General features: G+C 50.2%; 3 protein-coding genes across 6 annotated transcripts; 2 read left to right on the forward strand and 1 right to left on the reverse strand.

The window, feature by feature from the left end:
• Positions 1–5,257: 5,257 nt before the first annotated feature.
• Positions 5,258–7,608, reverse strand: TMEM88B (transmembrane protein 88B). Its single transcript, XM_069035103.1, has 2 exons — positions 7,339–7,608; positions 5,258–5,524 (listed from the first exon to the last, which is right to left on the reverse strand). The coding sequence occupies exons 1-2, from the start codon at positions 7,606–7,608 to the stop codon at positions 5,258–5,260; spliced, it is 537 nt and encodes a 178-aa protein (XP_068891204.1).
• Positions 7,609–11,227: 3,619 nt separating this feature from the next.
• MRPL20 (mitochondrial ribosomal protein L20) lies at positions 11,228–14,896 on the forward strand. The gene is made up of 4 exons (XM_069034984.1): positions 11,228–11,361; positions 12,380–12,490; positions 13,419–13,496; positions 14,315–14,896. Exons 1-4 carry the CDS (start codon positions 11,275–11,277, stop codon positions 14,489–14,491), a joined length of 453 nt encoding a protein of 150 aa, XP_068891085.1. The 5' UTR covers positions 11,228–11,274; the 3' UTR covers positions 14,492–14,896.
• A 584-nt stretch (positions 14,897–15,480) lies between these two features.
• CCNL2 (cyclin L2) lies at positions 15,481–25,487 on the forward strand. Of its 4 annotated transcripts, XM_069035178.1 has the most exons (11): positions 15,481–15,758; positions 16,701–16,775; positions 17,070–17,179; positions 17,414–17,534; positions 18,643–18,707; positions 21,476–21,575; positions 21,664–21,768; positions 21,980–22,121; positions 22,810–22,927; positions 23,009–23,101; positions 23,421–25,487. In XM_069035178.1, the coding sequence occupies exons 1-11, from the start codon at positions 15,486–15,488 to the stop codon at positions 23,773–23,775; spliced, it is 1,557 nt and encodes a 518-aa protein (XP_068891279.1). In that variant the 5' UTR covers positions 15,481–15,485; the 3' UTR covers positions 23,776–25,487. The 4 variants fall into 4 exon arrangements, with proteins under 4 accessions (XP_068891279.1, XP_068891283.1, XP_068891280.1 ...); XM_069035182.1 differs by lacking the exons at positions 15,481–15,758; positions 16,701–16,775; positions 17,070–17,179; positions 17,414–17,534; positions 18,643–18,707 and adding an exon at positions 18,714–21,131; XM_069035179.1 differs by lacking the exons at positions 15,481–15,758; positions 16,701–16,775; positions 17,070–17,179; positions 17,414–17,534; positions 18,643–18,707 and adding an exon at positions 18,714–20,296 and having other exon boundaries at positions 20,779–21,575.
• Positions 25,488–25,562: the final 75 nt, after the last annotated feature.

Raw genomic sequence — 25,562 nt, forward strand, 5'->3', positions numbered from 1 at the left:
ATGGGGATGAGGAGTTTTGTTTGCCAGATGGATTCAGCAAACACTTGTTCCTCTCAAACACTGAGTGCTGTGGGAGCAGAGGGGCTCTGTTTGCACCTCAGCAGCAGCTGGTGGAGGGAGGCTGAGGGATCCAGGATGGCCAAAGAGGTGGGACTCTAAATGTGAGGGTCAGCACAGCTAAAATAGACACCAAAAGGCCAAAAGGCAAATCTTTCCCAAATGTGCTGAGCAGAGCCTCAGCATCACAACAGGAGCTGAAACAGCCCTGACTGCTGAGGGGAAGCTGGTGAAGGACTTTTCAGGGACAAAGCAGATATTCTGGGCTTTCAGCAGCGAGAAGTCTGGAGGAAGTCTGCTCCCCTGGTTTCTAATTTTACTTCTGTTCATCCGTGTAGGGTCTAGGGCTTGGTTTCCTCAGCTCTCTCCTGAGTGCTTGGGAAACAATGGTGGAGGCATGAGTGGGGCTGGCAGCACCTGAAAGCAGAGAGCAAACCAGACAGCACCCCTGGCTTGTCTGAGAGCTTTTGGCTTTGCTTCTTGTCTCTTCCCGAGGTTCACGCAAACCATTGAAAGGCAGGTCCAGCCCTGCACATCCTGTCTGCTTTTCCCCTCTGGAGGATTGCCCAGCGTGTCTCAGGGGGCAGCAGCACGCCAGCATCTCCTGCTGTGACCCAGCTGTCCTTGCCAGAGTGGCCTGGTTGACCTTGGTGATGCTGAACCCACCAGAGGAACAAATTGCTTCGTGCAGAGATGTCCTGTCTCCCAAAGCACCCCAGAGTCAGGATGGCAGAACAATCTCCAGCTCCTAAAAGGGCTTGGAACAGCTTTCCAGCTTCCCCTTAGATACCCAGAGTGATAACTTGTGCCAGCAGGTCTGGTCAAAGCCCCAGACAAGAATATACTGAAAGACAGGAAAAGAAAAGGACAATTCTGCTTTCCTCTTCCTCCTCCCCAAACGTCTGTGGCGAGGAGTCCCTTCAGAGGCCATCACCTCTCCGTGCCTGTGGGGAAATCCTCAAGAGCCTTTAATTGCATCCTGCTCTGCCCCACGCCCTGGAGCTGCCGGGGATTTGCTCAGGGCTCGGTAGCAGCAGCGGCTTTGCTGAGCAGCAGATCCCCAGTGCAGATCGCTTCCCTGGGACACCGCTGCAGCCAACTGCATCCCTGTTCTCTCCTGCTGACAAGGGACCCGGAGCCAGCTCCCCTCACACCCTTGGCCACCTGCCCTGGCTGTTCCCACGCCGCACTTTCTCCTGGCACTTCTCACCCCGTTATCCAAACCCATCGTCCTCAGGGCGGTGGGAATGAGCTGATCTTTACAGCTCCAAACCATCCTGTGATTCCTCAGGCACGTTCTTCCTCTGCTGGAGGGGGGCGAGGAAGGTGCAGGGGCTGGGAATTCTGGTTGTGCCCTTGCACTGCTCGCCGTGAGCTGCCAGGATGGGCAGAGCAGTCACACACGGTGTTATTGGCATTGCAACCCTTAGAAAGATGTTGCCAAAAGAGGAATTTCAGCCCCTCGGTTTGTTCACTGTTCTGCTGAGGAGCAGAACAGAGCTTTCAGGAATTAACCCTCCTGTTGCTCCCCACGCTGCCGCTGCCAAGGGGTTACAGAGCCAGCACCTCTGGAAAATGCTCTTGCAGCTGCAGGCAGCTCCCTAAAAGCTCACCAGCGGGCACAGCTCCAAGCTGGGATGCTCTCTAAGGGCCAGTGTCCCTTCCAGTAACTCCCAGTCACCCTCCTGAACGCAGGAATACCCTGAGGAAAACACCTTTATGCTCCTCCTCGCAGCTGCCTCAGGAGAGAGGAGTCCACAGGTCTGGTTTTTGGGAAGGAACGCAGGTGCCCAGCGAGGCGGCATTCCTGGAGCACAGCTCGGGAGTGTCCCTTGTCCCCCCCTCGCTGTCCCTGTGTCACAGGCACTCGTGTCTCTGCCGTGTAGCCAGGGAGGAGCTGGCGGGGATTTAAAGGCTCCTGGCAGCCACGGGCACCCGCGCACAGCCTGGGCTGGTGTGGCACACCCGGGGCTGTCCCGGTGCCCACCCAGCGTTTCCAGGAGCTCAGGCGCTGGCAGGGAGCAGGAATGCGAGGCACGGCCGGGACAGCGGCACAGCCCTGGAGCAACGTGGCCAACTCCCAGCTCTTCTGTGGGAAAGCGGCTCTTTTGTTGGGCTGATAATTGTCCCTGTGTTTTCCCCCTGGGGAATGGGGCGTAGATCCTTCCCTTCCCTTGGGCTGCCATGGCACAGCTCGGGAGCGCTGCCCAGCCTGGCTTGGCCTGCCCTGGCACTGCCCTGGCACTGCTCTGTCACAGGGGATGGTGGCAGTCCCCAATCCCCCCTGGCACTGCTCTGTCACAGGGGATGGTGGCAGTCCCCAATCCCCCCTGGCACTGCTCTGTCACAGGGGATGGTGGCAGTCCCCAATCCCCCTGGCACTGCCCTGTCACAGGGGATGGTGGCAGTCCCCAATCCCCCTGGCACTGCTCTGTCACAGGGGATGGTGGCAGTCCCCAATCCCCCTGGCACTGCCCTGGCACTGCTCTGTCACAGGGGATGGTGGCAGTCCCCAATCCCCCTGGCACTGCCCTGGCACTGCTCTGTCACAGGGGATGGTGGCAGTCCCCAGCCATCCCGCTGCCACACGCAGGCACTGGGATCATTCCCAGCAGCAGCTCGGTGCTGTGGGAGCCGTGTCCCTGTCCAGCTGCAGGAGGTGGCTGGGGTCAGCTCAGGGAAAGCAGTGGCAGCCGCTTTGGGAGGTGACTGCTGGCACTGACAGAAGATCCCTGCGTTGTGCCAGGACACACGGATGCCCCGGAGTTTCCTTTTGGGAAACAACGCTGTATTTTCCATCATGGGATCACTCCAGCACATACTCCCTCCCACTTGGCATTTTTCAGCCCTCAGCAGCTAAATAGGATCAGATCTGGCCAAAAATCCGGGGAGGAACGCTGTTAACCAGCAATGGCCCTGCTCAGGCAGAAGGATCCATCCCAGAATCCATGCCCAGGTGCGTGGTTGGGAGGGATCCTGCAGGATGGACGCCCCAGATGGCCCAGGCCCAGCCCCACAGCCCCATCTCGAGGCCTGGGCACAGCGGGAGCAGCTGCTCCTCCAGGCACAGAAGCAGCTCCATCAGGAGTTTGTGAACAATACGTGGAATTCGGGGAAATTCCACCCCGGAGGGTGACAGCTAAAGGGGGACCGAGCCCACCGTTAGTGCCCCAGCCCTGTTCCAGGGGAGGACTCCCAGGGCACTTTGTGACCCATCCTGCTGCCCCTTAGGAGGATCAGCTGAGAGAAGGGGCCCTTGCAGGCACTCCCAGATTATTCTTTCTTTAATCACTTCCATCCATTCTAACCCAGTTCTCCAGCAGAGCTGGAAACAATCACCAGTGACCAGTTAGAGAGGGGAGGGAGGGCAGGGGAAGCTTCCCTGAAGACAGTCAAGTTTCAGTGAAGCAACAGAAATGGAGAGAGCACAAGGAACTGTCCAGAACACGTCACTGGGGGTATATTACCATATTATATTACCATGCAGATCCTGCCAATTTAACTGGAGAGTTATCCACAGAAAATGAAGCACTTGGAATATTAAACTGCCTGGGAGGAGATGGGGAGCAGCACATCCTCTCATGGTATGTGCGGCAGGTTCCAGCTTCCTCTCCACTGGCCTCCCTCAGAGGAGGAATGCAGCATCCTTCCAATAAATTCTGTGTTGTCCTTGGCTCTAGAAGACGATCTTCCCCATCTCAGCTCAGCCTGACAGATGGTTTGTGTTTGCACCACCCCCAGCTGAGCGTTCCAAGAACTGAAGGCATCTGATAACCACCGAGGCATCTTCCTGTGGCTTCACCTGGACCGTGCAGTGATGGCAGGGAAGCACAAATAATAAACACGTCCCTGGCCAAAGGAAATGTATTTTGGTGTCTTCTGAGGTGCCTCAGAACCAGGTCAGTGCCGTGGCTCTGAGCATGGAGATGTTGCAGGGAAATTAAATCCATCCATAGTTAAACTTTAAAAAAAAACCAGTTAAAATACACTTCTTTCTGTCCTCCCTGCTGTGCCCTGGGCTCTGGGCTGGTTTGGGAGCTGCCAGGACAAAGCCCTGCCTGTGGGAATGAGGAGTAAGCAGAGGCAGAGATCCCCCACATCTGTGGGCACAGTCCCTGCCTGGCACATGGGCCCTGCAGGCTGGCACAGCTGCCTCGGATCTGAGCCAAGGTTCAGGATATGGCTCTGTGCTCTCTACAGGAAATTTAGGATCAAGCCAGTTCACCTCAGAGCTACAGCCCTCCTGGGAATGCCTTGTTGGGGCTCTGCCCGTGCCAGGACACCCTGAGGTGCTGCCTGAGCTGTCTGTTCTGCTGCTGACATTTCAGGTAAATTCATTTCCCCTTTGTTATTAAAATTCTCTGTAAAGTGAACTACCAAATTAAATACATTTTTGCTTTATTGGAGAGGCTGTAGCAAATAACTCTGGGTTTCTTTGCAGGGATAGCAGCAGGGCTGGTTCATTACAATACTGGCAGCCCAGCCTGGCTGAAGAATGCTTTCCTTGTAAAAGCAGCTGGATTAGACAACAGGTGAGCAAAAGGAACAGCAGCTCCTATCAAATATCTGTACCCAGCGAGCAGACATTGCCCTCAGGCAAAACCTTGTTATCCTGAGAGATCTCCCTTGCCTGGAACAGAATTTTCTTGTTTTTCTTCAGCCTTGTCAGAAAATGTCAACTCTTTTTCCTCTTTTTTTTTTTTCTCCAGTTCACTTTCCCCTGTAGCCAGCCCAGGTTATTCCTCTGGGTGGTATCAGGGCCAGGCAGGGCAAGTAGCTGGAAAAACCAATCCTCAGGAAGAAAACAAAAATTACATTTTACCTTACAGTGCTACGGAGCGTGGAACAAGGGGTGGTGCTGCTGCAGCCAGGGCTTTGCGACAGAACAAACTCCTCCAGGGGGGATTTGGCAGGAGCTTTATTTCTACAGAAAACTGGGAATGGTTTCTAATGAAAACTGGGGACACAGGGCGACAGCATCCAGCGACGAGCAGCACACAGACAGGAACAACACCAACAAACACCACCAGAGAGCATTGGGAAGGACAAAGCTGCCACACCCTGCCCACACCTATCCCACGCGGTGCTTTCACTCTGTGGCAGTTTTTGGGATAAACCAGAGGCTGACCTGGCTGAGCAGCAGTGGCAGAGCCGCGGCAGGGCTGAGGATGAGGATGAGGGACAGGGAGGTGCTGCAGGGTCACACCCAGGCCTTGAGCTGGGTGTTGCAGCCCCTGGCACAGCACGGAGCCCCCTCCCCAGGGTGGCACCAGCGGCCCCCCTTGTAGACAGCCAGGCTGTAGGGCTGGAAGCACATGAGCAGCCGCAGGCGCCGTGCCAGGCTGCAGTAGATGGCCATGGCCACCACCAGCAGCGGGGACATGATGACAAAGCCCAGGATGATGAGGGCAGAGGAGCTGTTGTCGTCCAAGATGCTCTTGCAGTAGCGGGCAGAGGAGTGCAGCACCTGTGGGGAGAGCGAGGCAGAGCCAGGGTCATGAAATTGGAAAAGAGCTCCGAGAGTCCCCCATTAACCTGCTCTGCCAGGGCCACCCAAAACCATGTCACTGGCCTGGTGGTGGCAGCAGTGGCCAAAATACCCTTGTGTTTCCAGTGCTTTATGGAAAAAGACACCTCTTCCCTCTCCCAGAGGTGAGCTCAGCAACCTTCAGGTAGAGTCTGTGGCTGATATCACATCTCGATCCAGCTTTCAATTATCCCAGGAGCCCTGTGAGACAAGAGCACCGCACACTGCTCCTGGAGCAGGAAACACTCATCTTTATTAAATCATCCAATAGCATTGGACAGGCACAAACCAAATCTAAAGGCCTCCTGGTGCTACACTGGGAAGTACAAAATAAAAATATTGCTAACAAAATAAATAAAACCACAGAAATCTGTTCGATTCTGCAGACAGAGGTTGCTCATTCCATGGCTGGAGACCCTCCAGACCCCTTTGTGTTCTGTTCTCTGTGTGCACTCATTTCTGCCTGAAAAACCTGCCAGGAGAGACCACTTGCAAAGAAAACCTCACTGGGCCTGGCTGAGTGGTGTTTAAAGCCTTCCTTTGGTGCTGGCAGCAGCAGAGCTGAGCTGAGCACTCTGTTGTTCTGCACTAACAAATGCTGCAGGCTGCCCCCATGTCCCCAGACTTTATTCTTTTCCCTTATTCTTTCAGCAGTAAAAGAAACACAACCCATCATCCTAAAAACCAACAATAAATCCGTCTAATGGACCTGCAGTGCAGAAATCAGCCTCTGGCTGCTGGAGAGGCACTGAAAAGCCATGGCCCAAAAGCAGGGACTGCTCTGGTGAAGCCACAATCCCTTGCTATGATTGCATTAAAGGAAATTCTGTGTTAAAAGACTCCTCACAGCTTCCAGCAACACAGGGGCTTTCACTTCTGGTCCACTTGGCTGCACTCAAAACCATTTTGCATCTCCTCAAAGCCTCTGACTGTGCATGCAAAGGAGAACTTGAGGTTTTCCAAGGTGAGGGAAGCTGGAAGGGGCAGTTCTGGGAGGCTTTTTCCCATTTTCAGTCCAGTTTGCAGTGCCTGTTTATGAACTTATGAAACAGGCACATTGAACTGCTCCAACAGCCCGTGCCTGCAAGGAAAACAGGGAACTGCTTTTTCACAGCCACGATTAGTCAAGCGATCCCAAAAATGTTTAAAGGAATCTACCAAGAAGAGATTGGTAAGCAAGGAAATAATGCAGTGCAGAGGACACAAACAGAGCCTGGATGGACAAAGGAGGCTCATTTTGGTGTGAGGAATGCACAGAATGTTTGGGAACAGGAATGTTAGATTGGCATGAGAAGGGGATTATATATTCTGTCAGACTTTACTAATCCGATCATTAGGCAGATCCTAATGGATATTAAACTTACTCAAACAGAAAGCAGCAAACCCTCCCAGAGGCCAGGCAGGACTGTGAGCTCTGGAGCTCAGGTTGGCAGCTTTCAGTGACAGAAATCCCAGGGAAGAGAGAAATATTGTGAAATGAAAATGCAAACAGCAGCTCCATCACGGCACAGAGTGTGTTCACCTCACCTGGCACCTCTGCTTGGCACCTCCATGGGGACACAACTTTATTGCCCAATTCCCCACAACACCTGTCCTTGTCAGCCCAGACCATTCACACAGGGAAAAATCTGTTTCCTTAGGGAAACAAAGCCAAAGCTTGGGGTGTCCTGCCTGGCCTTTGGGGTCACTGCTCAGCTGGGGCTCAAAGGAACCCTCAGGTGTGGCCCTGCAGCCACAGGGAGCGAGGCACTTACCTGGGAGTGGCACTGGAAGCCAAAGTACACCACCACAATGGTAGGAAGCAGCACAATGGTGAAAATAACAAACATCAGGAGCAAATTAAGGAGAAAGACCAGGGAGTTCATGGTTCCTATCACCAGGCTCCACGCCAGGCAGCACCAGGGGCTGCGTGGCTCCCTGGGAAGGAGCTGGTCATCCATGTCATACGGGGGGAGCCCAGGGATCATCCGAGACCTTTCCGAGAGGATTTCTGCTCCAAAGTCCTCAGGGTCCTGGCCAGACATTCTTCAAGGAGATGCACCAACCCACGCTCTTATCCAAAAGGGTTTCCTTGCTTTTGGTCTAACAGAGCTGGGAAGGAATTTGCAAAGGCTTCTTCTGCCTCTTCCACACGTGGCCAGGAGCCCTCAACCAGAGATCATCGTGGAGCAGGGAAGGAAAGGTCCCTTTGGGCCCGCTGCTTCCCCAGGACTTGCTCAGCACAGTCTGCTTCCTTCAGATGCTTTTCCAGCAGCGTCCCAGCCTCAGTCCCAAAGCAGATCTGGCTGCTGGAAGTTTGGCAGTAGCTTTTATTTTGGTTTAGAATCCAGAATCCTACTGAATTGGTTGTTGTTTTTCCTAGGATTACGATCCCAAGAGGTCCCAAAGGGTTGCTGTGGCAGCTGGGATGGGCTGCTCAGTGACTTTAGTATCCCACTCCACCTTCGAGCTCGGCTGGGTGTTCAGGATATCAGGCTTAGGCACTCCCAGGCAGTTCCTTGTCTTCACCTTTCCATGCTCTTCACCTTGTACCCAAGCAAATATTCCTGCTCAAGGCTCATCCAAACGAGGTGAGCAGTGAGGATAAAGAGCAGGAGCTGCTTCCCCTCTCTCTGGAGTCCTCGCCCTCACCATGCAGCAGAGATGGGAGCAGTGTGTGCTGGTGTCACTGCTCTCAGCTGCAGTCACAGCCACTCAGACCCAGCAGTGTCGTCCCTTCTGAGGCAGCTCAGCTTTGCAACACTGCTGTGTTTACAGAACAGCCTCAGAGCTGCTCTCTGTGCTGGCCAATCCTTCACATCTGTCTCCCCACGGATTGGATCTAACACACAGCACCCAAGAGCCACGCTCGAACCATCCATCCCCAGGTCAAGATGGTCCCTCTCCAACTTTAATTATTCTGATTCAGTTTCTAAAATTCCTCTCTGGATTAAAAAAAAAAACAAAAAAAAACCCAAAAAAAAAAAAAAAAAAACAAAACAAAAAAACCCCCCAAAACAACCTTAGAGAAATTGATAATAATCACTGTATTCCTCAGAAATCATCCATGCTCTGCAGTCATCTGTTCCTGTTTGCAGAACGTATTGAAATTGTTGTAGTGAAGGCACAGCAATTACCAATGATTTCATCTGCCTCATATGATCAATATTATTTAAGAATTTCAGTGATGTCTCCATGCCTGTGTAGCCTCTAAGATACAGTCACAGTAATAAGAGAGAGATATTAAAAAATACAGAGAGAAACAACCTTTAAAACAGACAGCAGAGTGTGACAAGTCCATTTTCATCATCTTCCTTGCCTGCACTCTTGGGCTGGATGGCTCCCAGGGGAGTTTGCAGGGCAGCAGCCTCCACTCAAGCTGCAAAATGTGAAATCTCTTCTCAGATCTGTCCAGACATCCCGAGGGAAATAACTACTGGATCCATCCTGTTTTCAGGCCAGAGACAGTGTTAATAAAAAAGTCTGAATCTGTGCAGGAAACCATAAACGTGACAAGTGGCAGGGAGCTCAGTGTTTACTCTGCCTGTCTAAATTCTGTTTAGATTTAAGGACATAATATTTTTCAAGCTTGATTTATGGGGGAAAAAAGGATGAGTCACACAAACAGAAAGAACCCAACCCAAAACTACAGGAAGAGAAATCAATTTTAGGCTTAAACCATGGAAAGATGAACTCGGTGCTGGGCAACTAAAAGTCCTACAGCTGGTTTTACCATCTGCTGGTGATGGCACAGGGGTGTGGTGAAACACAAGTATTCCAAAAAGTGATTCAATGAAGCTTTGCTAAATCCAGTGAGACTTTCCAAAGTTCTTTTGCTATAATGAAAATGTATTTTAACCTGTGGGAGGGCTGAAAATTGCGTTCTGTAAATTTATTTCCCACACATTCTACTGATTCTCGTAATAACCAAGTGAACTTTGTGTCAGACAAACCTCAGGGATACAAAGAAAGATTCTCTAATTCTGTGAAATTTCCACATTCTTAACAAGTGCTTGCCCAGAAGTGGGAAAGATCTTGATGATGGAGCAGTTTATAACAGGAGCATCATTGCTTTGAGATGCTGGAACTGGTGATGATTAAAGAGCATCAGACAAACCCGTCAGTTCTCTGACGCAAGGACTGCTGCTCCCAAGGAATAATTTTCTGGCAGCACCATCTTGTGGTTTGCTGCAGTTCATAAATTTTCATTTTATGTCTCACATTCTCTAACCCTAACCCTTACAGGATGCTGCAAGGCTTGTTACCCACAATGGAATCCTTCCAAAACCCCCATTTTTCTCACATTGGTGGTTTGAGCACTGCTGGGGATACACAGCCCAAAGTCTGCTCCAAATCCCTCACTGAGCTGTGGGAATGGACGCTCCAAGCAGCCCAGCTCCATTTTACAGGGAATTTTGGCTGCAGCTCCGTGGTACAACCCCACCACACCGTGTGTGGCTGTTCCCAGCTGAGCTGTAGGTTTGGGCTGCTTTGGGTCACACCTCATGCAGGTGATGATGGTCACTTGAGAGGGCTGGGATTGGGTAAAGGTTCTTTACCCAGAGGGTGAAGGTCTCTGGTGACCACTGACCTGAGGGAACTGGAGTTGTGGGGCTGGAGCTGTGTCAGGGAGGTTTAGGTTGGATTTTGGGAAAGGTTCTTCCCCCAGAGGCTGCTGGGCACTGCCCAGGCTCCCCAGGGAATGGTCCCGGCCCCGAGGCTGCCAGAGCTCCAGGAGCGTTTGGGCAGCGCTGCCAGGGATGCCCAGGGTGGAATTGTTGGGGGGTCTGTGCAGGGCCAGGAGCTGGACTGGAGGATCCTTGTGGGTCCTTTCCAACTCAGGATATTCCATGATTCCATGGCTGTCCTCAGGCTGGGGAAGAGGATGCCCAGCACGGAGAAAAGGCACCGTGCTGCGGGAGAGGAGCCGGGGGACTCGGAAAGGCTGGGAAAGAACCGAGAAAGGACAGGAGGAAGGGACGGGAAAAGGGTTGGGGATAGGGGAAGAACTGGAGGAAGGGCTGGAGGCAGGTCCGGGAAGAATCAGGAAAAGGACCGGGGGAAGCGCCGGGAAGGATCAGAGGAAGAACCGGGGGAAGGGCTGGAGGAAGGGCTGGAGGAAGGACCGGAGGAAGGACCGGGAAGGCTCGGGGCAGGGCCGGGAAGGCTCGGAGCAGGATCAGAGGAAGATCCGGAGGCAGGGCCGGGAAGGCTCGGGGCAGGATCACGGGAAGGCTCGGGGGCAGGATCAGAGGAAGGCTCGGGGTCAGGATCAGAGGAAGGCTCGGGGCAGGATCACGGGAAGGCTCGGGGGCAGGGCCGGGAAGGCTCGGGGCAGGATCAGAGGAAGGCTCGGGGCAGGATCACGGGAAGGCTCGGGGCAGGATCACGGGAAGGCTCGGGGCGGGATCACGGGAAGGCTCGGGGGCAGGATCACGGGAAGGCTCGGGGCAGGATCAGAAGAAGGCTCGGGGGCAGGATCACGGGAAGGCTCGGGGCAGGATCAGAGGAAGGCTCGGGGCAGGATCACGGGAAGGCTCGGGGCAGGGCCGGGAAGGCTCGGGGCGGGATCACGGGAAGGCTCGGGGCGGGATCACGGGAAGGCTCGGGGCGGGATCACGGGAAGGCTCGGGGCGGGATCACGGGAAGGCTCGGGGGCAGGATCACGGGAAGGCTCGGGCCCCGCCCCGGAAGGCTCGGGTGCCGCAGCCATGGTGGTGCTGAGCGCGGCGCGCTGGGTGCGCAGCCGGCTCTCGGACCGCTTCTGGAGGGTGCAGGAGGTGCTCAAGTACGCGCGGGTGAGTGCCAGGTCCCCGGGCCGCCCCTGGCCCCAGCTCAGCCCCAGCCCCGCATCCCCTTGCCCGCAGCCCGGCCCCGGCACTGCTTGTGCCCCTTGCAGGGTCCCGGAGCTGCGGCTGCCCCATCCCTGGAATGTCCCGGGTGGGACGGGGCTTGGAGCAGCCGGGGACGGTGGAAGTGTCCCTGCCCGTGGCAGGGGGTGGCACTGGGGAGCCTTGAAGGTCCCTTTCCACCCAGACCGTTCCGCGATTCTCTGGTTGCCTCGTGCTATGAATTGATTGTATTTAATTAAATACCGCGTGCTGGAGGCTGTGTTGATTGTGTTTTCTTCTTGAGTGTTTTTTGTTTGTTTGTTTGTTTTACTGGGAAAAAAAATGAACCTTGTTCTCAAGTGCGTTTTGAAAGGTGATTTCAGCTGAAGTTCAAGCTGCTGTACCGAGGCTAGGGAAGAATATTTCTCAAGGATGTCCTAGGTAGTACATCTCGCTGTACTACTGAGGTAGAAAATGTTGCAGGAAGTGAGAATATTTTGGTTTTGTAGCACCTAAGCTGCCCACAGTACCAGTTATTTCTGATGCAGCACTGGCTGCTTTTTCCTGTGTCACGTCAGATGGATGTCAGTAAACAAATTCCATTATTTTTTTCTGTTTGGGCAGCTCTTTGACAAATCAGAGGCTCCTGCCCCAACCCTGTTCATACAGATGCAACTGAGGGGAGCTCAGGGTTGGGTGAAAGCACTGACCATGATTTTGTGGCCGCCTTTCCCACAGAACCACAGCCCAAAGTGAGGCCTGGTTTTGCTTCTGCTGGACTGAGACCTTTCCCGCTCCTCAGCTTCAGGTTTTCCATGATACAAACCGAGGAAAGAATATTTTTATTATGTGCCAACTGAAGGCTTGGGGGTGCTAGTGAAGGGTTCGGTGATGCTTGTCGTGGAGAGCTGTGAAACGCAGATGAGCTTCATTAGTGTTACTGAAAGGTTGGACAGATTTAAGACCATCCCGGGTTTTTTTCCAGCATTTTCGTGGCAGGAAGAACCGCTGCTACAGGCTGGCAGTGAGGAGCGTCCGCAGGGCTTTCGTGAGGTCCACCAAGGCCAGGAGGGAGAAGAAGAGATCCCTCAGAGCGGTAAGGAGCAAAATGTTGGGTGGAAACATCAAAATGGGAGCCAGGCAGAAGGGAAATAGCTGCTGCTTTTGCTGGGGGGTTTCCTGACACTGAACTGTGCCGTAAATCAAGTCCCTCCTGATGGGAGAGAATTTGCTGAAAGTCCTTGCAAGGAGTTTCAAGGATAAACCCAGACTTTTCCTTGAGTTTCAATGATTCCAGATAGTTGTTTATTAAGTCTTATGAGAGGAACAGAGCCACCAGCGTGACCCAGGTACAGCATAGAGCACAGAAAAGCAGGAGTGAGCCTGATTATCAAGATTTACACAGCTTTTAAAGATATTTTAACCAATGGTTAGTAAAAACGTACATTATTTTCACTTTCCTACCAATTATTCAGTAACACACCTAGGAACTGCAGAATTTTCTATCCAGTCATCCCAAACTACTTTTACTGCACAACATGGAGTAGGAGAAGAAGGTTTGGAGAGCAACAACAATCCTCCATTTCGATATTTTTTACTCTTATCTATTTACTACAGAGAAGCCCAAAACCTCTAAATTTTTCACCCTGTGACAATCTTACAGAGCAGTCTATCACCTAATTCACACCACTGTATTTTCTAGTTCTTGTCTGACTGTTGGTAATTTTTTCCAAGGTTTGAAGCTAAAACAGCGTTGTTCAGGGTGGTAAGAACCCTTAAAAACAGGCAGAGAAATATTCTCGGCACTCTGGGTTCCTACATTGTCCCTCAAAGCCAGTGGGTGAAAAGTAGGAGTTTAAGGAAGCATTTTCCTGTCTCGTGTTCCTGTGGGTCTCTTCCAGCTCAGAATATTCCATGATCCTATGAAAATGTTATATTTAATAAGTGTGAGCAGATCAGCGTGGCAAAAGGTTCACTTTTAAAGCATTTTTTTTCATGCAATATATTAATTTTTACGCCTTCAGCTCTGGATTACAAGGATTGGAGCAGCTTCCCTCGAACATGGTTTGAAGTACCCAGCCTTCATAAGCAACCTGGTCAAGGTAAGGATGTGGCTTGGAGGGTAATTAATCGCTCATTAGAGTGAGGAAAGGCCTTCTGCTTGTGAAAGCAGTTTTGTCCACTTCAGGAACTAAGTTCTGCCCTAAACTTGTTTCTCTTCCCTGTATGGATTATCCCCTGTTATCCTGGTGAACATGGTGGCTCTGTCCCCAAAACTTTAATTCAGTATCTTAAGAATGAGACTTTTTAAAATGCTTTTTTTGTGGGCATTCAGTGACAGCTGCTTTTTCTTTTACTGTGAGAAATTTAAAAATACAAAGCTTGGATTAGCAAAAAAAAACCCCAAACCTAAGAAATCCCTGTTCTTTTCACTACTTGATGATTTATTGAGCATGGAGAGTGCAGAGACTTGGTGCCATTGTCCCTTGTTTTTAAAACATGCTGGGAATTTGTTTCAATTTGTTGATTCTGTTTTCATTTGTTTGAGCTGATACAAATGCCATGGATTAACCTGGAACACATGGCCTTGAGCAAAATAAAGAGATTCTTCTTTGGTTCTTGGTTTCTACCAGAAAAACTTAGAGAAAGCCAGTAAATAATTTTTATACAATGCATTAATGAGACATCCATGGCCAGGGAGTGTCTGACAGTCTTTACCAGCTCCAAATTGTAGAGGGTACAAAAAGTTAATCTGCTTTAGGACCTCAGGTCTTAAGCCTTAAGAGTCTTTAATGATACTTAATGAGGAGTGTTTATATAAACAGTAAACAGCATTCACTATATTTAATAAAGAGTGATTAAGCATTGCAGTGCTGTTCCTAAAAATTGCAACAACACCAACAATTTTTCTTGCCTTTAGTCCCAGGTGGAGCTGAACAGGAAAGTTCTGGCTGACTTGGCTATTTATGAGCCAAAGACATTCAAGTCCCTGGCTGCTTTAGCCCAGAGGAGGAGACAGGAAGGGTTCCTGGCTGCCCTGGGAGATGGAAAAGAACCAGAGGGGATATTTTCACGTATTGTGCACCACCACCATTGATATCAGAGTCTGTATATACGTGTTGGGAGCAGGGATTTGATTGTGAAGCAAACCCGCTGTGGGACTGCTGCTAAACTGGAAAATGTGGAACAAATCCTCCAAGGATGGGGTGGGTGTGGAACTTCTCCTTGGTGGCTTTTTCCCTGTGTTGTTGTCACTGAAAGCTGTTAAATTAAAAGCACACTTCAAGGTTAGCGGTCAGGACATACAGTGACTTAATAAAGGTATTTTTTTGGTAACTGCTACAAGAAAAAAAACCAATTTGCGTGGTGAATTCTGGCACTGAGTGGGGAAAATGCAGCTGGGTTGGGGGGGAGATGTTGACCCTCACACGTGGACCCTGGTTGTTAAGGACACGCGTAGTTTCTACTTTTAAGCACTCAATAAAGACATTTTTATTGATAACTGCTATGGGGAAACAATTTGTGTTAATTTTGGCACTCCATACAGCCAGGGGATGGAGGGAAGGCAGGATATCGACCTTCACACACAGCCCCCGTGTTAGGGACACACACAAGAACTTAATAAAGATATTTTTGTTGGTAATTGCTATGGGGAAACAATTTGCGTGGTGAAATTCTGGCGCTGCACGGGGAAAACCCAACCGGGGTGGGGGGCGGCATATCGGCCCTCACACATTAACCTCGGTGGGCGCCAAGTTAAGGACACACAGAGTCTGTTTTTTTACGGACTTAACAAAGCCATTTACCTTGCCAAGTGCTGTGCTGGGGCCCCCTCACGCCGCGTCCCGGGGCAGCCCCGGCGCTGAGGGCGCTGAGGGCGCTGAGGGCGCGGCGGCCCCGCCCTGTCCGGATTCCCGGCCGCTGCGTCACCGCGCCGCGCGCGGGCCGGGCGGCGTCGTGCGTCACGGCCCCTCAGCCAATCAGCGGCCGCGCCCCCACCGCGCTTCGCCAATCGGCGTCGGGCGGATGCTGGCGGGGGGGGAAGGGGGGGAAGGAGAAGGAGCGCGGAGCCAGCGAGGCGGCGGCACAAAATGGCGGCGGCGGCGGGAGGCGGCGGCGGCCCCGCGGGCCCTCAGGCGGCCGGCGCGGCGCCCGCCCCGGTACCGGGCCCCGGCGCGGTGCTGATCGGTGACCGGTTGTACTCGGGCGTGCTGATCACGCTGGAGAACTGCCTGCTGCCCGAGCACACGCTGCGCTTCACGCCGTCCATGAGCAGCGGCCTCGACCCCGACACTGAGACCGAGCTGCGCGTCACAGGCTGCGAGCTCATCCAGGCGGCCGGGATCCTGCTGCGGCTGCCGCAGGTGCGGCTGGGCGTGGGCGGGGAGGGGGCCGGGACTGAGCGGGGCCGGGCTCTTCTTTGTGCGGGCCTCGATCTCCCGGTTACCGGCCGGGCGGGCCGCGGGGCCGCCCCGCTGCTGCCGGCCGGGGAGGCCGCGGGGCCGCCCCGCTGCTGCCGGCCGGGGAGGCCGCGGGGCCGCCCCGCTGCTGCCGGCCGGGCAGGCCCCGGGGCCGCCCCGCTGCTGCCGGCCGGAGAGGCCGCGGGGCCGCCCCGCTGCTGCCGGCCGGGCAGGCCGCGGGGCCGCCCGGTGCTCGGGGGCCGTTCCGGGCCTCTCCGGCCTTCCCCGGCCGCTGGGTGCCGGAAGCCGGTGATGTCAGCGCCTTCCTGCGCCGCCCCCGCCGCCTCCGTGTGAGGCTCGGGGATTGTGCAAAGACGGATTTCTTAAGGCTCCTTTGGAGTCGTGGTGACCTCGGGAAGGTTTTGTTTCCCGGAGAGCTTTAGTCCGAACGGCCTCGTTGCTCTCTGAGCGTAAAACTTTCCAGCTACCGAGTCTTAGCATATTCAAATATATGCAAATCACGACGTTATTAGATTCCCCCGCTCTTTCCACGCCCAAAAAGCAAATTTTTTTTTTCTGGCGTACTTTCATAGCTTTGAATTTTATTGGGTTTTGGGGTTTTTTTACCTTTTGTTATTAATTTAATCAACTTGGAACATATTTTTACTTTTTTTTTTAGAAAAGAAATTTGGGATTTGATGTCTGTATTTGACTTGTAGGCAGTATTTACAGTGTTGATAGCATTTTGGGTAACTTAATTAGCTACTTAAATATTAGTTCTAGATTTTTTTAGATACCATTGAACTTCCTCCCATGCTTAGTTAATCTTCTGGGTCTTAAATCTCTTAAAGTTTCTCTTTGGAACTGGTAGTTTTGTTCATGCCTGTTGTGATTTTCTCGTTTTAGGTGGCTATGGCTACAGGACAGGTGCTATTCCAGCGGTTTTTTTATACCAAGTCTTTTGTGAAGCATTCCATGGAGGTAAGAAGGCATTAAATGACATTTGTAGCCATATTTATCTTCTGATCTCTCTTGGCAAGTTGTCATTTGAGATATGATCAGTGTTAGGAACTAGCCTGGAGATCATAGTTATAGAGAAACATGATTTTACAAAGCTATTTAATAGTGATTTTTGTTAAATATTTCAAATTTCCTTGTTTTACCACGTTGTTGTTTTTTTTCTTGTTATCCCTCCTTAAGCTGTTGGAGGAGCTCAGTTCCTGAACTGGAACTGATACATTATATAAAATACTATACTTTATGCTTATTTTTCAGCATGTGTCCATGGCCTGTGTCCATCTGGCATCCAAAATTGAGGAAGCCCCCAGGCGCATTCGGGACGTGATCAATGTGTTCCATCGCCTCAGACACCTGAGGGAGAAAAAGTAAGCTGAGAATTCCAAATAATCTGAGCTATCTGGGTTGTGTTTTAGTTACCAGCATCGTTCCCTGTTTCATAAATCAGGGAATATCTCAAAGGGATCTCATGAAGTGAGCTGACCCATTTTATTAAATAAATATTTTTGATGTTATAAATAATGGTGTCTTTTATTTTTACATGACCCAGCCTGCATGTGAGTCCCCTTTGGGGTTAAGATGATTGTTTTCTTGACTTGCAGAAAACCTGTGCCTCTAATATTGGATCAAGAATATGTGAACCTGAAGAATCAAATAATTAAGGCAGAAAGAAGAGTGTTGAAGGAGTTGGGATTTTGTGTTCACGTGAAGCACCCTCATAAGGTTTGTAGTGTATAAATTCACTTCATAACCAGTGTCTCATGTTCTGTAATGCTTTGAGGAGGCTGCCTGACTGCGTGGAAGCTCTGTGGACTGTACATGATAATTAGTGAAATCAGTGAGATTAGCTTCTTACCATCCTGATGTTTTCTTTCTCATTTAAGAGACTCTTACTAATTGGTCTCGTATCACTGCTGGGTGACGGCGAGGTGGATGCAGGTGCTCAGTATTCCTCGAAGGCAAATTGGATCAGTAGGTAGCTTTGGTGGTAGAAAATGTCACCTTAACTTAGATTCCTGAGCAGGAAGGAGTTTGGAGGCTTGGGGTTCTCATGATCACTGCTGGTGGAAACACGCTGAGGTATTAAAGCTGTGTGAGCCAGTTTAGCGTTTCGTGTGTGAAGGGCTTGGCTAGAAATGAGACAAGGCTCAATATAAAAGTAGCAAGGGATGATACTTGAAAGATGCAATTCCCTCAAATGTTTAAATTGTGCCTTAATGGGTAAAAGAACTTTCTACTTCTGTGCCAGCCGAGTTGGGATCTTGCTCTTCTCTAAAAAACTCCTGTTCAAAGCCTTCTTGTTGAGCCTGCTTGACATTCAGAATTTCCTTTTGTTATCCACCCCAGAGGACAGCTGTAGTTTTGTTAATTGGTGTGAATTCTGCCACTATTCTTCCTCTCTGCAGCCGTGTTTTCCTTCCAAACCAAAGGAAAAACCCTTAGAGCTGAACAAAGCAAGGCACAGCGTTAGGTCTGTTCTCTGCAAGCACTGCCACGCTTCCCTCACTGCTGATTGCAGAGAGCAGCTTTTTTCTCCCAGGCTGCAGCTAAAAGGATTTGTGAGGTGTGTAGGAGAACAAAATCAATCAGCAAAATCCCTAAAGCAAACCCAGGTGGAGGCAAGACCTGGCTGAGTAGCAGGATGGAAGGGCTCGGAAGGTCAGAGCTGGTGCAGAAGCTGTGTGGATAAACACTGGGGATGGTGCAGACCCTTCATGTGGAGTGTTGTAGGCCTTGAAAGAGGATTACAGATGCCTCATGGATGTCCCTCTGAAATAAGTAGGTGGCTCTCCAGATGCTTGTTAATAACTCAATAACCCATATCTTCCAGATAATCGTTATGTACCTTCAGGTATTAGAATGTGAACGTAACCAACACCTGGTCCAGACCTCATGGTAAGTTGATTTTCTTTGTTCTGAGAGACCAGAAGGGGCAGTAGCAGAAATATGTCACTTGAGGCACTGGGCAGCATTGCCCAGCAGTGCTTGGGGCCACACCAGACAGCTGCACTGTCCTTGGTGTGCCCCAAACTACTTCCCAAATGTTGATCGGCCTCTTAAGTTAGAGGCACTGTTTTAATGGTAAGGTAGCTTTCCACCCTGACTTCTCACTTCCCTCCTCTCTGCTCTGACTTTCCAGCTGAAGGGAAAAGGTTGGGTGGGTTAGAGTTGCTCCCTTGGGTTCTTGTTCTTCAGGGAAAACTTTAGGTGTAATTCAGGTCTGTTCCTAGTGCTGGGAAATGGCTTTTCCCAGGGCCTGAGCTTGATTACAGGTTGTATCAAAACCTCAGCACAGATAAATTTCTTTTATCTATGTGGATAATGCAAGATGTCAGCTTCTAAGACTGGATAGATGCATAACCTGCATTCGTATTTGCCAAGAAATGTTCTTTGCCTTATTGCTCTCATTTAATAAATATTTGCTCGGGGGTGGGAAGCTTCTATAAAATTCCACGTCTTAAACTTTACCAAATAAGTAACGCTTTGAAACTATAATGCTTTTTTAACAATACCAATGGTCTAAAAAAACCTTTAGTGAATCCAAAGACCATATTTCTGCTGACTGAACTGTCTGGTACTGTGACCTGTGTGTAGAGAACCAGTTTTGACTTTTCTTTTCTGTACTCTTTTGATCAAAGGGTAGCCTCTGAGGGTAAGTGACTAAGACTTCTCCTCTGCTGCCCATGGTGCAGGGATAGCTGCCGTCTTCAGTCAACCCAAAGCTCTCCAAAGAGAAGGCTGGCTCTAGACAGGTGGTATATACATGATAGTAGAGTAACTGGCCAACTGCTTCTTGTGCTTATATTTTTATTTTTACTGTGCATTTTTTGATTGATTGTATATTTGATAACCTGACCGTTGAAGTTCTGAAAGATTTTTATTTCTTTTAATGTTCTATTTCTCTTAACTGTTCTAATATGATGTGTTTCTATATGATAAAGCATATTAAGGTGGGGTTTAAATCTTTAAAAGGGATGAATTAACAACAAAAAAATGAATAGTTTCCATTTGTAAACTAGTACACGTGTGAAGCTTGGAGACAAAATGTGATATTTAGAGACACTTCCCAGAAGCATTGCATGGAGCAGTGGAATGGGAGTTCTGGACTGCTCACTGCGAGGAATCTGCTTGCTATGGAAGGAGGGGGAGGTGTGGGGAGGGAGGGAGTTACCCCAGTTGAGAAAGGGGTCAGATGTTACAGTAACACATCTGTGTGCTCGCCTTTGTTGCTTCCAGTACCCGAAAACTGGTGGGTATCCAGTATAATTGGTTTTTGAAATGTGCATTTTTACAACATTACCTTTTTCTTAAGCTATTGTGACAAGGATTCATTTCCTCCAGTGTCTGACTGAGCCCACAGGGAAGATGTGCAGAGGCCAAACTTGGAAGCTGGCATGGTCCTCAATTTGGCAAATCAGCAAAAAGCTTTGCAGCTTCCAGATGTTTGAAGTCACCTTTTCCTTTATCACTTCTTTGGCCAAAAGGTTTGTGCTCTCTTTGCAGTGGGACAACACCAGGAGGTTTAGAAGTTCCTTTCTCCCAGAAAGATGAGCTGATGGTCAGTGTTGCTTCTCTGGGGCAGGAGCTGCTGTTTGTATAAACAAGAACAGAGGACAGCTGGGGCAGGTGGGAGCTGGATACTCCTGGGATTCAAATTCCTCCTCTCTGTTCTTGTAAACAGTTTGCAGGTGCCTGGCCTGTGGTCTCTGGTTTGGATATCTTGGGGGTCAGTGAATCCTTGTATACTGGGTACCCACATGGTTAATTACTACTTTAAAGTATTACTTTAAAGACTTTTATTGTGTCTGGTTTTAGTTTTTCTCCATCTGATATTTTACTGACGTATGTGCTCCCAAGTCTAGACCTTCTAAAGCACATCAGGTTCACAGGAATTTACTTTGTGTATTTAAGATTTAACAGCATAATGCTTAAGTGTACTGACTGGAATATGTGCAATATTTTACAGTTTTCTCATTCTGTGAATATACATTTTAAGCAACCTTACTGAAATGGGACAATTTGGAAACCTTATTTCATGTGCCAAAGAGGAGATCTGCCTGAATACTGACTGTTCTCCTGAACTGACGTTCCCACACACCCTGATTTCTCCTATGGCTGACTTTTTGCATCAAAAAGAATCCTGTTCTGGATGGAAATGGACCCTTAAACCCCACTGGAAGTTGAGCTGTGCTGAAGAGGACTGCATTTCATGGGAGAACTGCTACAGGAGCTGCAGCTTTTGCCAGATACCTGGTTCTGCCCTATTGCAGGGGAACATGTGAACCTAAAATTCTATAACTGAGTATTTCTGAGCACACTGTATGTTGTCTTGATGAAAATAACTTGTTTATTGCATGAGAGCAGGCCAGTAGACATCCAGCAGGAAAAGTGAAGTTAAAATTGGTTCTCTTCTCACCACTGAATTTTCAGCAGTCAGACTTTGTTTCTGTCACACATCCCTCCCCTTGAGGGATTTATTTTAGTTACTTATTTTATTTTTGTTTTAGTAAAATCATTCAGCTTCTCTTTAGATTTACAGGAGTATAATGTTGAAGTCTAGTAACTGAATGCAGAAAGAAATAGCCCTTGTAGAAGTAAAACCAAGTCAAGAACCCCAAAGAGCTTTGCAGTGCCTTGCAACCTTCTGCTCTCCTGTTTTTCAGGAACTACATGAACGACAGCCTGAGAACAGATGTCTTTGTGAGGTTCCAGCCAGAAAGCATTGCCTGTGCCTGCATTTACCTGGCAGCCAGGACACTGGAGGTGAGCCACACTTCCATGGATTTGGGGATTTTTCAAGCCTTTTAACAGCAGGAGAAATCTGAGCTTTGTCTCTGTCTCTCCCTTTCAGATCCCACTTCCAAATCGCCCACATTGGTTTTTACTGTTCGGAGCAACAGAGGAAGAAATTCAAGAAATCTGCTTAAAAATCTTACAGCTCTACACAAGGAAAAAGGTTTGGTTCTATTTCATGTTGGGAGCTCTCAGTAAAGGCTGCAGCTCAGAGCAGGAGTTGGAAAATGTGACCCTGTTTGAAACCACAGCTGCAAGCCTGGGAGTGAACAAAGAGCAGTCACTGTCTGGGACTCCTTGGATTTTCATTCCCCTCCCTGTGAGTGAGTAACCAGGAAATTCAGTTTTCACAAGCACTGCTCCTGTGTTCACAGGTGGATTTATCTGATCTGGAAAGTAAAATAGAAAAGAAGAAATTGGCTATTGAAGAGGCAAAAGCACAAGCTAAAGGTCTGGTACCTGAGGGAGTCCCAAGCTTGGATAACACATCGGGATTTTCCCCTATCCCAAAAAATGGTAAATAGTGGATAACTCATTTTTAATAACTCTTTCTCATCTTTCATGTATATTTACCCTTTTGGGGAGGCATTTACAAGTGTGGTTTGGGGGTTGTTGGGGATTTTTTTAAGATGGCTTCTAGCACTACTCAGCTGGCAGGGTTTGAATAGCATTGTAACTTTGTGATTTCTTGAATCAGATAAAAGCTAAAATCAAATTAGTCTGAAATTAAGACTAGTTTAAGCCCATATAGTCCAGGGACTTGCTTTTATGTGGATTTGGCAATAAACTGAAATACTTGCCACTGGCATGTTGTGCTAAAGCAATATTGAAGCAGAGGTGCTGTGGCAGGGGTTACATTTTGGGGTATTGGGTGGGGAATTTGTTCGTTGAAAGTTTCCAGTCTCACCTAAAAGACAACATTCACCATCTTCTTCCCCAGTTTACCTTTCAAACAATGCTGAAAAATTGGCAAGAAAAGGAGGGTGCTTTGCTGCCTTCTCTTGCAGTTCACTCCCCGGGGTTACTTCAATACTTTGGCAGAAATGTTTCAGATTAATTTCTGCCTCCTGTGAACTTGTTCAGCTCTGCTTGTGGGTGGCTGTGTGTGTGCAAAGCACAGCTGTGCAGCTCTCATTGTGGCAGAGGGGAGGCTTCAGTCCTTGCAGGTACTTTCCAAAGATGTAACAAAGGCTGCTTCTTCCAGAGTCTCCAAAAGAGGTTAAAGGAAATAAACCTTCACCACTACCCGTGCAGGCCATGAAGAATGCTAAAAGGAAAACAGAGGGAGCCAAAAGAACCAGCTCCAACAGCCCAGTAAATGGGTAAGGTTTCATAAAGAAGCAGCTGCTTTTCTGCCATGAGTACCTGAAACAAAATAACTGAGTGTTCATTGTCTCTTGCAGTGTCCAGAAAGGAAGAGAGAGCAGAAGTCGAAGTGGAAGCAGAGATCAGAGTTACTCAAGATCACCATCGAGGTCTGCATCCCCTAAGCACAGGTAGGGTGTGCTCCCAGAGCCTCCCAGGCTCCAGTTTCCCGGTGCCAGCCTTGATAGCTCATCACCGAGAGGCTTTGAGGTGACCCAGCAGTGTGGGCTGCTCGTTAAACTCCAGAGTAACTCCAGCTGTGGGTGATTTACAGTATTACTGTAACTGAAGCTGGACAATGGGATAAGAATTCCTAAAAATCAGTATTTTTACAGTAGCCAGGTGTAAGTTCAGGACACAAGATGAGTTTTCATGGGGTACTGAACAGCAAAATCCAAAATGAAGTTCGTAGAAGTTAAGAAAATCACGTTTGCTCTCCTTTTTTTCTAGGAAGAGTGAGAGTTACTCCACGTCCAGCGGCTCCAAATCCCACAGCCGCTCGCGGAGCCGCAGCGATTCCCCTCCGAGGCAGTTCAACCACAGCTCCGGCTACAAGGGCTCCAAGGTCCGGAGCTACAAGAAATCCAAAGACTACAAATACTCGGCGCACAAAGCGCGCAAGTCCCGCAGCCGGAGCTCGTCCCGCTCCCGCAGCCGCTCCCGGGAGCGCTCCGACCACTCCGGCAAGTACAAGAAGAAGAGCCACTACTACCGCAACCACCGGCACGAGCGCTCCCGCTCCTACGAGCGCGCCGGGCACCGCTACGAGCGTGAGCACCCCGGGCACAGCCGGCACCGCCGGTGAGCCCTCCCCGGGGCTGCTTCCAGAGGGAATTCCTGCTGGTGAGCCCACTGGGGCTGCTTCCCGAGGGAATTCCTGCTGGTGAGCCCACTGGGGCTGCTTCCAGAGGGAATTCCTGCTGGTGAGCCCCCCGGGGCTGCTTCCCGAGGGAATTCCTGCTGGTGAGCCCACTGGGGCTGCTTCCAGAGGGAATTCCTGCTGGTGAGCCCACTGGGGCTGCTTCCAGAGGGAATTCCTGCTGGTGAGCCCCCCGGGGCTGATTCCCGAGGGAATTCCTGCTGGTGAGCCCCCCCGGGGCTGCTTCCCGAGGGAATTCCTGCTGGTGAGCCCCCCGGGGCTGCTTCCAGAGGGAATTCCTGCTGGTGAGCCCACTGGGGCTGCTTCCCGAGGGAATTCCTGCTGGTGAGCCCCCCTGGGGCTGCTTCCCGAGGGAATTCCTGCTGGTGAGCCCCTGGGGCTGCTTCCCGAGGGAGTTCCTACCAGTGAGCCCCCCCAGGGCTGCTTCCCAAGGGAGTTCCCACTGGTGAGCCCACTGGGGCTGCTTCCCGAGGGAATTCCTGCTGGTGAGCCCTCCCCCAAGGGAGTTCCCACTGGTGAGCCCACTGGGGCTGCTTCCCGAGGGAATTCCTGCTGGTGAGCCCACTGGGGCTGCTTCCAGAGGGAATTCCCACCACTGAGCCCACCGGGGCTGCTTTCCGAGGGAATTGCCTCAGGCATCCCTGGGCACAGTCAGTGAGCCTGGGCTGCTTCCCTGGGCACAGCCAGGCTGCTTCCCTGGGAATTCCCTCTGCCAGCAGAGCTCCTTCCCCATGGCTTGTGCAGTAACAGGGTTCATCTGGCTCGTGAACCCCACCCCTCGCTTGAGTCATGTTCTGCTGGCGGTTTGTGCTCATCCATGAATCCAAAGGAAAGGCTGACAGGGTGGGAAGTGATGCCAGGAGTGCCCTGTGCCGGGGTGTCACTGTCACCTGCTCACACTGGCTGCTCCTGTCCTGCTCTTCAGCAGTTTCCATCCCCAGTGCAGTGCAGTGTTTGGGATTTCCAGTCCTCCAGGCAGCAGCTCCGTGGCCCATCCTTGGAATGCTGTGCCCAGCAGTTCTTCCCTGTGGAACTGGAAAGCTCCTCATCCCCCAGGGAGTGGTTTGGTGCTAACAACGCCCTCTTTTCATACTGGCTTGATGATGTTGTACAGGTGGGAGGTGACTTTTTTTTAGACCTGTTGCCTATATTAGGTTCTCTGTGTATATATTTTGCAGTGTTACAGTACAGTATGGGAAAATGGCCTTCCTAGCCTTTACACTTTACCCACAATGTAAATAAGCATTTGTTTAATACAGGTGAAGATATATACAGAAAATTCAAAACTTGAATTCTATCAAAAAAGACTTGTGTAGAAAATTCTGATAAATGTGAAAGTATTTAGCTCTGTGCATTGAGAGTAGTATATTTTTATCTGTGCAATGCTGTGTGCGGGCCACCAGCTCAGAAGACATTTCCTATTATATCCATTTGAAGTGGTTGGAAATTCTTTACTCAGGATCTTTGACACTCTGAAGAATTAGTAGTTTGTCAGTCTGCATGCTTGATGAACAGAGCATTTAAAAACCAATTAGCAGAGCCCCACAGCCCAGTAGTATCAGTTCTAGTGGTATATCTGAGCTGTTACTCTCATGCTCCCTAATTTCATTAAAGTATCTGATTTTCTATTACATTCACTTGAGAGTAGTTTCTTATGAGCTACACCACTTGTGCCTACTCATAAGGAAAGAAATTTGTGCAAAATGAAGAGA

Source organism: Aphelocoma coerulescens, chromosome 21, assembly GCF_041296385.1.
Source record: "Aphelocoma coerulescens isolate FSJ_1873_10779 chromosome 21, UR_Acoe_1.0, whole genome shotgun sequence".
NCBI classification, from domain to species: Eukaryota; Metazoa; Chordata; class Aves; order Passeriformes; family Corvidae; genus Aphelocoma; species Aphelocoma coerulescens.